Source organism: Oculina patagonica, chromosome 1 (genome assembly GCF_052425735.1).
Source record: "Oculina patagonica isolate OP01 chromosome 1, crgOcupat, whole genome shotgun sequence".
Taxonomy (NCBI): Eukaryota; Metazoa; Cnidaria; class Anthozoa; order Scleractinia; family Oculinidae; genus Oculina; species Oculina patagonica.
In genome coordinates this window covers 42,767,458-42,781,975 of record NC_135758.1, presented here as the reverse complement: position 1 = coordinate 42,781,975, position 14,518 = coordinate 42,767,458, and the positions used below count along the sequence as shown (strand labels likewise).

General features: G+C 37.1%; 1 protein-coding gene and 1 long non-coding RNA gene across 3 annotated transcripts in view; both read right to left on the bottom strand.

The window, feature by feature from the left end:
* LOC144632800 (uncharacterized) overlaps positions 1 to 8,998 on the bottom strand; it is a 139,543-nt gene extending 130,545 nt beyond the window's left edge. The window contains exons 1-2 of one of the 2 annotated variants that reach the window (XR_013566946.1): positions 8,887 to 8,998; positions 8,706 to 8,781 (exon numbers count right to left, since the gene is read on the bottom strand). This is a non-coding gene — a long non-coding RNA (uncharacterized LOC144632800). Of the gene's footprint in view, positions 1 to 8,705 lie in introns of both variants that reach the window. The other variant, XR_013566945.1, reaches the window with a different exon arrangement.
* Positions 8,999 to 12,269: 3,271 nt separating this feature from the next.
* LOC144631907 (venom factor-like) overlaps positions 12,270 to 14,518 on the bottom strand; it is a 59,171-nt gene continuing 56,922 nt past the window's right edge. The window contains exons 39-42 of the mRNA XM_078490486.1: positions 14,365 to 14,470; positions 14,185 to 14,274; positions 13,715 to 13,792; positions 12,270 to 12,927 (exon numbers count right to left, since the gene is read on the bottom strand). Coding sequence (XP_078346612.1) covers positions 12,602 to 12,927; positions 13,715 to 13,792; positions 14,185 to 14,274; positions 14,365 to 14,470 — 600 coding nt within the window. The 3' untranslated portion in view covers positions 12,270 to 12,601. The remainder of the gene's footprint in view (positions 12,928 to 13,714; positions 13,793 to 14,184; positions 14,275 to 14,364; positions 14,471 to 14,518) is intronic.

Genomic DNA, 14,518 nt, shown 5'->3' with positions numbered 1-14,518 from the left:
GATACATCATATACAGAACAAATCTACCTCGTTCAAAAAGGCAGTATACAGGTGAATGTTTTCAACTATCTTAAGGCCGTTTGAGTTTATTACATCTCTAAAAAAACGACCTTGATACAAAACAAGACAACGGGGCTCTTACACCAATAAGTAATAAATTCACGTCTTGTAAGAATGGTAGGTGGAATAAAGGAAATATCGATCACGTTGTTTTTTTATTCGCATCTACTTAACAGTAGCCTGCGTTGCAGACAAACTAAAACCCCGCTATACCGGGGTTTAGTTCGTCTGCAACGCAGACTAACTTATCAGTAACGACGGCGCATGAGTCACTAGGAGAAGAACAGAACTCGTTTTTAATCACTGTTTTGTATTAAAACTTCAATTCTAAAGAAGAAAGTAGATTTTTATGAATTTCACACAAAACATCACGAATCACTTTATTTGGTTTCAGTTGAGAGACCAGATGCCCTCTTTTATCCAAATAAAATAATTTTCTCACTTATTAATTATTCAAAGAAGGCCAAAAATGTACTAGCTTCAAGGCAAACGAAGACTTTAGCTGAGCTAAGTCAGCTACCATGAACGGCACTTACGGCAATGTTTCTAACCAAGGCACCAAAAAGGCACCGTTTTTTACCACACCAGAAATCGTCGTTGGATCAACACTTATGGTTATTTTAACGCTCCTTGCATTTCTCGGCAATTTGCTCACTTGTGTTGTTTTCTGCAGAAAACCACAGCTTCGTACTCCAACAAATGTCTCAATCGTCATCTTAGCTGTAACTGATGTACTGTCGGCCGTTTTTGTGATGCCATTTTCCTTAGCATCTTTTATCAGTGGAAGTTGGATTTTGGGTCCGACGGCTTGTGTGTTCAATAATTATGCGATCAAAGCCTCTGTAGGAATTACATTTATTTCCATGACATCTACAGCAGTTATTCGTTACTTTTGTGTTGTAAGAGCATCCCTTCATCATCACTTCAAGCCAAAGCGAACTTTATATTTCATCTCAACACTGTGGTTGATGTATTCGCTACTGATTGCTGTTCCTTATATAATGGAATTTCCCGAAGGACGTTACAATGTGAGACGTAGTTTCTGTCGCTTGGCCTTCCAGAGTAAAAAAAGCATGTCAGTCAACAACAAAATATATTTCTTTTTATTAACACTTGGATGTGTATTTTCATGTGTAATATTCATTGCCTATTATAAAGTATTCCGGTTTGTTTCTCATCACAACCATGCAGTAGCCCCAAACTTACAACACGGAATGACGTCGCACACCGAAGAAGCCAAAATAACAAAAACGCTTGTTATTGTTGTGGTGGGATTTGTTATGTGTTGGGTTCCAACAGGAATTATTGAAGTAATGAACATTGCTAACCATGATCAAAAGGCGGTTAAAGTGCCAATGTTTGTTATACTTCTGCAAACAATATTTATTTTCACAAGTAGTGCTATAAATCCACTTATTTATACTTTCACAAATAGGCGATTTCGAAAAGAATATCTGGAGTTCTTGCGAAACATATTTCCATAGAGACTGTGTATGCTTTCTACGCTTTTACGGCTCTGTATTTCAAATAAAATGAAGTTTAAGTATCTTAGTAGGTTGTCAACATCTGACCGATATAAATCAACTTATTTATTTCATAACTTAAAATGAGAAGAGCTTTTATATTCTAAAATCCCTGTCAGGGATGTCGTGGTTTGAATTGAACGGACGTCTGAAAATAATCATCAAAAAAAATATAAATTTAAAAGCAGAATTCGTTATGTTGAAACAGTTTCCCCCTCTCCCATCGTGATTGCAATCTTCCAGTAAAAAGAATATATTACCAATTACATACATAAACATTCAAAAAACAAGTCTAAAAGTTAATCAATTTTGCGTTCAAACTGAGAATCAAATAACAGTTTTTGATTGAAGATTGTTTTTTTTTTTTCTATTTGTTTCTTTCTTTATTTGCCTGATTTTCTTATGTACATAGCCTCCTTTGACTAGCATGACGTATAAATTTGATTAACATCTGGAGTTTTCTTTTTGAAACAAAACCTTATGTTGACTTTTTCTGACACTAAGAAAAGAACAGAAATCATTTTAAATAACGGTTTTGAATGAAAACTTCAATTCTTAAGAAGAAAGTAGATTTTATGAATTTCACATCACGAATCTCATTATTTGCTTTCTGGTGAACGCATTTGATAGACCACATGACCTTTTTTATTCAAACGAAATCATTTTCCCACTTATTAATTATTCAAAGAAGGCCAAAAATGTCCAGACTACAAGTCAAACGAAGACTTTAGCAGAGCTATAAACTCAACTAACATGAACGACACTTACAGCAATGTTTCTAACCAAGGCACGAAAAAGGCACCATTTTTTACGACACCAGAAATCGTCGTTGGAGCGACACTTATTGTTACATTGATGGTCCTTGCATTTCTCGGCAATTTGCTCACTTGTGTTGTTTTCTGTAGAAAACAACAGCTTCGTACACCAACAAATGTCTCAATTGTCATCTTAGCTGTAACTGATGTATTATCGGCCGTTTTTGTGATGCCGTTTTCCTTGACATCTTTTATCAGTGGAAGTTGGATTTTGGGTCCAACGGCTTGTGCTTTAAATGCCTACGCGATGCTCGCCTTTTTAGGAATGACGTTTATTTCGATGACATCTACAGCAGTTATTCGTTACTTTTGTGTTGTAAGAGCGTCGCTTCATCATCACTTGAAGCCAAAACGAACTTTTTATTTCATCTCGACACTGTGGGTGATGTATTTGCTACTGATTGCGTTTCCCTGTATAGTAGAGTTTCCCGAAATACGTTACAATGTGAGACGTAGTTTTTGTCGGATGGCCTACAAGAATAACAAGGTAAACAAAGTAGTATATTTCATTGTATTGACACTTGGAGGTGTGCTTTCCTTGACCATGTTCACCGCCTATTATAAAGTCTTCCGGTTTGTTTCTCATCACAACCATGCAGTAGCCCCGAACTTACAACAGGGAGTGTCATCGCATACCGAAGAAGCCAAAATAACAAAAACGCTTGTTATTGTTGTTGTTGGATTCGTTATGTGTTGGGTTTCAACAGGAATTATTGAAATAATGAACATTGTTAACCGCTATAATAACAAGTTGGTTAAAGTGCCAGTGTTTGCTATATTTCTGCAAACCATATTTATTTTCACTAGTAGTGCTATAAATCCACTTATTTATACTTTCACAAACAGACGATTTAGAAGAGAGTATCTGGAGTTCTTGCGTAGCATATTGCCATAAAGTTGTTTCATGTTTTGTAAGGTCCTAGCACAGGCTAACACCATTGTAGATATTAAAGCTTCCTAAAATCGGTTTTATGGCTATGTATTTTGTATTAAGCTGAAGTTAAAATATTTTTGTTGTGAATATTTGAGGGACTTAAATCAACTTTTGAAGGTTTTAACAGCATTTTATATGTTAGCGTTTCTTAACTTATGTACATGGGTATCTCATCAATGTGACCTCTACAATAGTGTTTTCATTAATTGTAATAGGACCTTCACAATTATTTTGGTTTGGGACAAAACGGTACGTGGCTAATTCAAATAACATGTCGAAACAAGATGCCGGATATCCATTGTGTACAATGTTGCCCTGGAGTTGATTTAAGATTACCAACGAAATAGTTCTTTCTCGTGTCAACTGACGTAATTGTGACTAGTCTGTACACAGCCTCTCTTTTTTCTGACATAAAAGAAGCAAACGAAACTACGAGCGAATAGCCTGCGAAAAGGCATGGCGTAAAATAAATCGGCGAGCATAGCGAGCTGAGCTCCCCATAGTTTCTTTCTTCCCCAGACCTTTTTTCTTTCGCCCTGATTTTTTGTTTCTCTTGCTACGAACGAAGCGCGAGTACAGGCGCGAACGCCCACGCGCGGATCGAGCGGACGACTGTAAAATCGCTAACCTATTACTCTATTGAATTTTGGCGAATATTTAATCGGTAAAAAAGTTAAACGTTAAAATATCAAATGTTGAATTTAAGGTGAATTTAGATAACTAAATTTTTGGCTTCTTGTTTGTTATATGGATTTATTTAACGGAATCAAAACACCCTGTCCAGATGTGAAATGTGAAAAAGAAAATCGTTCAGTAAGGAGTTAATTTGAGCAAGTTTTGGTTGCCAGGCAGCCTGTCAGGAGATGACGCAAATTGAGGGCTGTGAAATGTCTTACCCATTGCTTCATTGAACGTTTTAAAAAAAAACTGTTAAAATACGGTAAAATGTTCATTTAGGGACTGGTAATAAAGTACAGGGGGGTGGCTGTGAAAACTTGGGGGTGGGTCAATATTTTTTCAACATGTCAAAAAGTGTGGGTCAGGAAAACCAATGCACTACATTAGGGGTGGGTCATGGTAAAATTATTCACTGAATGGCATCCATAATAGTGCAAAAATTCTATCAGAATGCCTAAAACAGCGTTTCTGAGGTTCTAAAAATCTAAATTTTCCCCCCGGACCCTCTACTTTGCTTTGTACCAAACTTCATTAACCCAAAACCACCAACTATCAGAGAATACATCTGCAACAGTACAAAAATTCTACCAGAATTCCCCAAAATTGCATTTCAGGGATTTTTGTACATTCTGACTAAAGTTGTAAGCCTATGTTCCCTATATACCTATCTACATTACCAATTTTGGTTTCGGGGGGATGGGCCACTAGGTTTTTCTGTGCCACTCATGGGGTGGGTCGCCACAATTTTGTCAAAGAATTGGGGGGTGGGCCACTGAAAATCAGTACTTAAAAGAAAAAATTAATAGCCCACCCCTCACCCCTGTACTTTACGATCGGTCCCTTAGATCCCTAAATGTCAGTTTATGACAGTAAAGGTGGCTAATGAGAATTAAGCCAATTATGTTTAACTGTGTTGCTAAGGAATTAATTTTCAATATTTTAAACGCGTATTACGTTGCCATGCCAACTGAAGATTTTTGTCTGTAGGTGACGTAAATTGTGACGCAATTTTATACCAATCTCTTGCCCATTGTGCCATTGAATAATTGATAAAACATTGGATCAATAAGAAAAGGTGCATTTAGATCGCTTTTGTGTTGTTTTCCTTAATCAAAACAACCTTTCCAGATATCAAAATTGCACGAATTCGTTACCACGATCTTTAGAAATCCTGCTAAGACGTAATTTGTGACGCAAGTTAATGATACCGAAAAGGCTCTATGCTCTCATTGTTGCTATGTTGCTATCATCATGTCCAAAATGTCTGCCATTTTTCTAAAAAAGCCTGGATCAACTTTCCGATGACGTCAATGTGACGCAAATTGATGACAGTCATATGCCGCACTCATAGCTCATTGATTGCTTGCTGAATATTTTATCAGTGTAAAAAAAATGCTGTAAAAAGGTTGATTTAGTTCCCTCAAATGTTTGTTTTTGACAAGAAAGGTGGTTAATGTGAATAAGTGTCAAAATAAGATGATTTCCAAATGCCAACTATGTACAAGTTTGTTGCTAAGGAATTATTTCAGTTTTGTAAATATTTTTGTTGCCAAGCCAACTGAAGAGTCCTCTCCGCAGATAACGTAAATTGTGATGCAATTTATTGCCCAATGTTTCACCTATTGTGCCATTGAATGATTGATGTTTTTTCGGTCAATAAAAAAATGTTAAAATACTAAAAAGAAATAGACGCTCAATTGTTGGTTTCTGACATTAAAGGTCACGGTAACCAATGTGAATTTGATAAACCTTAATAAAACAGCTTGTCTTGATATCAAAATATTCACAAATTCGTTGCCAAGGTCTTCAAGAATCCTGGCAAACGTTGACGTAGTTTGTGACGCAAATTGACGCCAAGAAGAAGTCTTAACTCAGTGTTGCTATGGACTAGCCTACAAAAAACATTTTGTATCGATAAAGTTTCCATAGAGACGATCAATAACAAACCACTAAAAAGCTTTAAAATGGGTGGATTGTTGGCACAGATTGATGATAGTCATACGCCGCACCGAACCAATCACATTCATCATGTCCAAAATGTCTGCCATTCTTGAAATGGATCAATTTCACGATGACGTAAATGTGACGCAAATGTCAAATGTCAATTGTGTACAAATGTGTTGCTAAGGAATTATTTTTCACTGTTTTAAACATATTTTATGTTGTCATGCCAACCGAAGACTGTAGCCTATAGACGTTAACTGTGACGCAATTTTTTATGACTCTTTAACGTAAGTACCCATTACGCAAATAAATGATTGATAAATTTTGAATATTTCATAAAGGTGCATTGAGATCGCTTAAATGCTAGTTTCTGATTAGAAAGGTAGCTAATGTAAATAAGATTAGCTTACACAAACAACTTTTGCAAAGTATACGCGAATTCGTTGGCAAGGTCGTCAAGAATCCGTTTAAAACTTGACGTAATTTGTGACGCAATTGACGATACCAAATAGTTTAACGCAATCAGCGTTGCTATGGTTTAACTAACAAACATGCATTTTGTATCCATAACTTTTCTATGGTGATGATCAATAACAAACCACTGAAATGTTATATAATGGATGGATTGAGATCGCTCAAATGTTGGTTTCTGACTCTGAGAAGCGAGAAGTGGTTAAGTTACATCGGACCTATGAAACCATCATGTCCAAATGTCTGCCATTCTTAAAAAGGAGACGTACATCGATTTCCCGAACACTGTACAATTCCAAAGACAAGTCTCTGAGCTGCAAAGAAGCGATGAGTGTCAAAAGTCCACAATCTGTAGTCCCAAGTCCCGAAGTTATCTATACCTTTGAAAATGGAAATGCTTTTAACAAGAAAAAGCAAAACATGCATCCAGGAACAGCAGATAAAGAACGCAATGTCACCAGTCCTAAACTGTTGCTTCCTATTGTTGTAGTACTGGCGGATTCAGATTCCAAATAGAATGTCTATAAAGGAAAGGAACTGAACACTGAGGAACACTTAAAAGTTTTTTTTCTTGTGATTTATATGAAGTCTTTGTATGAAAAACGACTTTGTTCTTTACGCACATTAAGGCTGTTAATAGAAAATGTTATTTTATTTTGTGAATTTGAAGGGAAAAATGTTTACAAATTGGAAGAATTTCGTGTGAGCCAATTCGTTAAATAAATTACCGACTTTTTGTTTAATAAGGTGAAGGATTGTGCATTAGTTAATTCTGATGATACGTGTTGAATAAGGGCTATATAATTAACAAATTGACATCAGTTTTTTATGCGTCTGTCCTGTTATTGATGATAAATTGCGTCATAACATTGTCAATGTGTTGTAGAATCGCGAGCCGCTAGGCGAGCGGATCTACAACAAACTTTGACAATGTTATGACGCAATTTATCATCAATAACAGGACAGACGCATAAAAAACTGATGTCAATTTGTTTTTTACAATAACAAAAAGCCAAAACTGATTTTAAAACGAAGGAAAGAAATCTACGGGGAAGATGCGATTGCCGTACGGCCGCAGAATCTTAATTTTGTCGCTGTAATTTGGAAAATCACACTCACAGGCTCGTAAATTAAAAGTTTGGTAAGAATACCGCCAGAAACACACGAGAAAATTAGAATTGTTCAACTAACCTTTAATCCACTGAAAAGTGTTCACAAAATAATCCGCTAAAACGTGGTTCAGCTTTCTAATTTCATTGACTGCACACATTCCCGCTCACCGCCGATTTTCGGTCTGTATCCTCAATAAACATCCAGTTCTCTTCGCTCTCAGGTCGCACTGGTTTCTAAAGTTTTAACCGATAAATTTTAAATGATTTCCTCATTGAAGACTTCTAGTTTTGTGGTATAATTCTCGCCTCATCAAGAATACAGCGCTAAATCAGTGCTGAAAAGTTTGACAAAACCGTCGCTGATTGCGTCAGCTACGAGTTTCATGCGTCTGTACTCTTATTGACAATGAAAATTAGCCAATCAGCGCGCGAGAATTCGCTCAGTTATTGTAAAAATAGTGATTTATTTAATATTCTAGTCAGTTCTCTACCGTTACACCAATAAAGGCCGAGACACACTAAGCGACAAGTCGCTGCAACATATATCCTCGTGTGATATCGTGCATTTTTGTGGAAATGTTTGTCGCTGCGAGAAAATTTTTTTGCTGCGATTAGTCGCACAAATTTAAACTGGTTTGAATTCGTCTGATCGGCGCAGCGAAAAAATGAGCGAGGGCAGCGTTGTCGCAGCGAGTATACACTTCTGCGACAAAAAAATAAATTAACCAATGAGAGAGCGTCATGTACTGAATTGGAAAACTAGTTCACTTTCCCCCTCTTCCGTATTCGCTGCATGTGCACCCAACAAGCGTCTTGTCGTAGCGACTTGTTTTGGAAGCAGTTCACACGGAGGGACTTGTCACAGAGACCTGACGCTGCGACTTGTCGCCTAGTGAGTACCTGCCTTAATGGAGCTACGTAACGGACAACTTTTGCAAAAGAGACAGTGAAAAAACGTAAATCTGATCCACGCAGACATCGATTGCGAAAATCCGCCAACATTTCATGTGTTCTTTGTTACTTGCGTTCATGATTATCCACAGGTAACCAAAGCGTACTATGAGAGTTTGTATGGATGTACTATAAAAGCTTGTATGGATTTGAAATAAAGTTGAGAAAAATATCTCTTTTTACCGGTGAAAAGTTATAATGAAACTTTAAATCTTACCTGGTGTCACGTTTTTGTATTTCTATTGCTTTAGAAAGTCATACGCGCGATTTTCGTCTTAACCGTCTGTTGCGTACTAAAAGAAAGACAAGGTAGGAAAGCAAATTCGAAAGGCGAACACAGACCTCTTCAAAAAACTCGCTAAAGTAGCTCAAAACCAGACGTAGCTTGATCTTTTCACTTCACGATCCAAGAGCGATAAATATTCCATCTTTCTGTGTAATTGAATTACATTCAAGTCGAAGTTTGGAGCTAAGAACTTCATTTGAATTCACAACTTCGGCACAAATCGGTCGCCATTAGGCCGTGAAATACAAATGCGAGCACCTAGCTAACGGTCGAGCCTAGGGCGAGTACAAAATCCATCCCATCCGGGGGAGACAGAGGACACCTCTTGTAAGCACCATCTCATACTCACTACAGCCACTATAAGTTAATTTTTGTAACGGCGGGTAAACCCAAACGTCAACAACCCATTCAATCAACATTCAAATCTGTGCACCGTTCCCAACGTTACAAAAATTAACTTATAGTGGCTGTAGTGAGTATGAGATGGTGCTTACAAGAGGTCTCCTCTGTCTCCCCCGGATGGGATGGATTTTGTACTCGCCCTAGGCTCGACCGTTAGCTAGGTGCTCGCATTTGTATTTCACGGCCTAATGGCGACCGATTTGTGCCGAAGTTGTGAATTCAAATGAAGTTCTTAGCTCCAAACTTCGACTTGAATGTAATTCAATTACACAGAAAGATGGAATATTTATCGCTCTTGGATCGTGAAGTGAAAAGATCAAGCTACGTCTGGTTTTGAGCTACTTTAGCGAGTTTTTTGAAGAGGTCTGTGTTCGCCTTTCGAATTTGCTTTCCTACCTTGTCTTTCTTTTAGTACGCAACAGACGGTTAAGACGAAAATCGCGCGTATGACTTTCTAAAGCAATAGAAATACAAAAACGTGACACCAGGTAAGGTTAAAAGTTTCATTATAACTTTTCACCGGTAAAAAGAGATATTTTTCTCAACTTTATTTCAAATCCATACAAGCTTTTATAGTACATCCATACAAACTCTCATAGTACGCTTTGGTTACCTGTGGATTATCAAACTTTTTTGTATACAGTGTGTGATGTGTTATTTTATAAACAAAGATGATGATGATGATGATGATGATGATGATGATGATGATGGTGCTGGTGGTGGTGAAAAAAATGTTACAAAACGCTAAAAAAAGTTCATATAGATCGCTCAATGTCGGTTTTTGACAAGAAAAGTGGCTGATGTGAGTTAAGTCAATTGTGTACAAATGTGTTGCTAAAGAATTAATTTTCAATATTTTAAACGTGTTTTACGTTTCCATGCCAACTGGAGAGTTATGCCTGCAGGTGACATATATTGTGACGCAATTTCTTACTAATATCGTACCTATTGCGCCATTGAATGATTGATGAAAATTTGATCAATAAAAAATGTAATAAAATACCGAAAAACAGGTGATTTAGATCGCTCAAGTGTTGGTTTCTGACAAGAAAGTTGGCTAATGTAAATAAGATTGCCTTAATCAAAACAACTTTTCCAAATATCAAAATATGCACGAATTCGTTGCCACGATCTTGTGGAATCCTGCCAAAATTTGACGTTATTTGTGACGCAAATTGACGATACTGAAAATGCTCTATGCTCTCATTGTTGCTATGGTCTAGCCTACAAACAAATATCTTGTATCCAAAACCTTCCCATGGTGATGATCAATAACAAACGACCATAAAGCTTTAAAATTGGTGTATTGAGATCATAAAATGTTAGTTTCTGACACTGAAGAGAAGTGGTTAGGTTACAGCGGTCCTTTTACGTCATCATGTCAGAAACGTCTGCCATTCTTGAAAAAGACCTACCTTATTATAGGAAATTAACGATACATGGTATTAACGCGAATTCAAAAATTCGCGTTAATTTTATTGATGTTTATTAATATATACACGTTAATTATAAGCATTTAACCAGAACTTTTCTTGAATTCGCGTTAATTTTATTACGCGTCAATTTTGTTCGCGTTGTTAAAATGCCTCGTTATATTCCTATAATAAGGTAGATCAATTGCCCGATGACGTCAATGTGACGCAAATTGATGACAGTCAAATGCCGCACCCATTGCGCCATTGAATGTTTGATGAATAATTTATCAGTGAAACACATACGGGGAAAAGGTTGATTTAGATCGCTCAAATGTTTGTCTCAGCAAAAAAGGAGGCTAATGTCGATTGTGTACAAGTTTGCTGCTAAGAAATTCATTTTAGTGTTGCAAATGTTTATGTTGCCCCCCCTTCTGAAGAGTCCTCCCTGCAGATAACGTAAATTGTGACGCAATTTATCGCCCAATGTCTCAAGAAAGAAGGCTAATGTCGGTTGTGTATAAGTTTGTTGCTAAGAAATTTATTTCAGTGTTGCAAATGTTTATGTTGCCAGGCCAACTGAAGAGTCCTCCCTGCAGATAACGTAAATTGTGACGCAATTTATCGCCCAATGTCTCAAGAAAGAAGGCTAATGTCGACTGTGTACAAGTTTGTTGCTAAGAAATTTATTTCAGTGTTGCAAATGTTTATGTTGCCATGCCAACTGAAGAGTCTTCCCTGCAAATAACGTAAATTGTGACGCAATTTATTGCCCAATGTCTCATCTATTGTGCCATTAAATGATTGATGTTTTTTCGGTCAATAAAAAACGTTAAAATACTAAAATGAAATAGACGCTCAAATGTTGGTTTCTGACATGAAAGGTAAGTAATGTGAACTAGATAACCTTAACAAAACAACTCGTTTTAATATCAAATAATGCACAAATTCGTTGCCAAGTTTTTCAAGAATCCTGGCAAGCGTTGACGTAATTTGTTACGCAAATTGACAAAAAGAAGTATTAACTGAGTGTTGCTATGGACAAGCCTACAAACAAACATTTTGTATCCATAACTTTTCCATGGTGATGATTAATAACAAACCACTACAATGTTATAAAATGGGTTGATTAAGATCGCTCAAATGCCAGTTCCTGTCAGTGAAGAGAAGTGGTTAAAATTACAGCGGACCTTTCATATCATCATGTCCAAATGTCTGCCATTCTTAAAAAGAAGACGAAGATCGATTTCCCGGTCACTGTACGATGCCCATGACAAGTCCCTTAGCCCCAACGGAGCAACGACAGTCAAAAGTCCACAATCAGCAGTGCCAAGTCCTGAAGTTTTCTTTACATTTAAAAATGGAAACGCGTTAAACAAGAAAAAGCAAATCGTAAATCCCGGGACAGTAGAGAAAGAAGGCGATGCCAGCAGTCCTAAACTGTTACTGCCGATTGTTGTAGTACTTGACTGAAAGGTGGATCAAGATTTCAATAGAATGTACATGAAGGAAAGGAACTGAATTGAGTGGGCACTATGAAGTTATTTTTGTCCTATTTATATACGATCTTTGTCTATTACTACTGCTGCAAATTCTCATGTTTGCATTACATTAGAAAAAAGTTGATTTCTGTTTGCCCTTTTACGCACGCTGCTGAGCTTTTTTGTTTACTATTACTCCATTTACAATCTAAGATTTGTACTTTATAACTGTACTTCATCATACATACAACACCTACCAGTACATTGTTTTATCGCAACACATGTTTTTGTTTTGGATGGATGGTATGCACGAGGCAAAAAATGATCCAAGACGGTTTAACTTGGCTGCTTTTATTATAGTGTTACTTTATTGCTACAAATCTACATGCAAAAAAGTACAAGATGAATAAATGCTTCACACATTTACCTATCATTAAAATAAAATATAGACTATTATAGAATTGAAATGATCTTCTTGGTTCCGACATGAGAGTGACACACTCTGAACCAGTACCCAAACCCAGGCTTAGTTCTAAGTGTTACACCTAGGGTCTATGCCAACTCTTGCACGAAGGTCGTCCAACATATCGCTCTTCCGCTTCTTCTCCCAAGGAACAACAAACGAATTCGCGTCAAGCACAAAGAACGATCCTTGCTCGTTTGCCATGATGAGATACTTTTTTCTTTCCATCAGTTCGGGGCATCTGCAGCCAGATCGTTTCTTGAATTCGATGATGTCTCCTTTTGCGAAGTCAGTTTTTCTCTTCTTGATTACCTGCTGTAGTTTAACCTCATACGTGATCCAGGACTGTTTTCTAAAGTCAAGTTCATCCAGCAGGATCACTTCGCCGATAACAGCTGCAGCAAGACAAAGATTGATTTGTGTTAAGTTGGAAGTCTCGTTAAAAGAATGGATTGCGTTTACTGTTAGGCTAGTCACATCTGTTAAGGCTTTAGGAGTAGAGCCGGAGTAGAGCCAAACCTCTTTACTACGGACACCAAAGGGACGGGGAAGAGCATTCGTATTATAGAGGTGTCCGTATTACATAGGTACACTTTATATGAATTTTCTTCTCTTTCGGACCAGGGGCCCGTTTCTCGAAGGTCCCGAAAGGTTTTCGCACCCGAAAAGCCATAGTAAAATCTCAAACCTTTCGTAGTTAACAGAGCTGTTTTATTCACATAATTAAAATATGAACAGAGGTTCCCTTCATATAAAGTTTCAGGCCAAAACACTTCTCTGTTTTTAAGATACAGCTAATTAAAAATCGCTTTACGGGCCCGAAAAGTTTCCTGGGCTTTCGAGAAACGGGCCCCAGGTTAACTGTCCGTAATAGGCTAGGGAGATGTCCGTGTTATAGAGTTGTCCGAAAGGAGGGGTTCGACTGTATTTCTTATAGTCAGTTTCTTGCAAATAATAACAATAATAAAAACTTAATTCATGTGTTTGTGTGTTTTGCGCTTACGGGCTAATTGGGGAAACCTACAGAATCCTTTTTTCGTTATTTGTGAGATTGCAAAACGAATATATAATAAGAGACATTCCATTTTTAACTTGTTTATCTCTTCCTTTAAACGAGTTACATGCATTGAACTGATGAAAACTATAATGCTTGTATTATCTCGTTCATCAGGCGTTTCTTACCAAAGTCGTATTCTTGACACGCTTTCTTTACTAACTCATGAACCTTGAATGAACGCTCAACACACGAAGAACAGTCATCTGTAGAGTAGAAACAAAGTCAAACTTGAACAAATTTATATTCTCTAAGTACACGATGGGGAGGTTATTTTTAGACAGACAACGCCGTAGGATTAAAGTTGTTTACAATTCTTGGACAACAATCGTTCAAATGCAGAGAAACACACCACAGAGAAAAATATGTACATACCGGAGAGAGGGCGTTTTTGTTAAAAATAGAAGGACGATCACTATTTTTTCAAACGTTAGTACTGCTACCAGATTGTTTGCGTTTTGTCTGTCTGTTTGTTTCTTTGTAAAATTGGCAGTCAATACTGTTGTGGCTTGTTGCTGATAAAAGGTGTAACAAAAATGAAATTGAAAGCAACATTTATTTTAAAAGTTTTAAATTAATCCAAAGTAACCTTTAAAACCTTGTGAGCATCTACAATAACCCTCATCACAAATGCCGGCGAGTAATGCACTTCTTGGATTTGGCGAATAGAACTCCGTGCAGGAATCACCTGTTACGGAATAAAAAGCAACGCAGAGTGAATTACAAACATGAAATTGTGCAATGTCACTTTGCTTATCAGCCAGGAAACAAGACTAACCTGGTTTATAATAATCATATACTTTCACTGGAACTGGCTGGATTGTTCCCACGTCATACATTCGGTTCACTTTAAAGGTTGCACAAAATTCGCGAATGCTTGAGATCTACAATAAAGGAGAAAAGCAGCAACGGTATAAAAAAGAATTCCATCA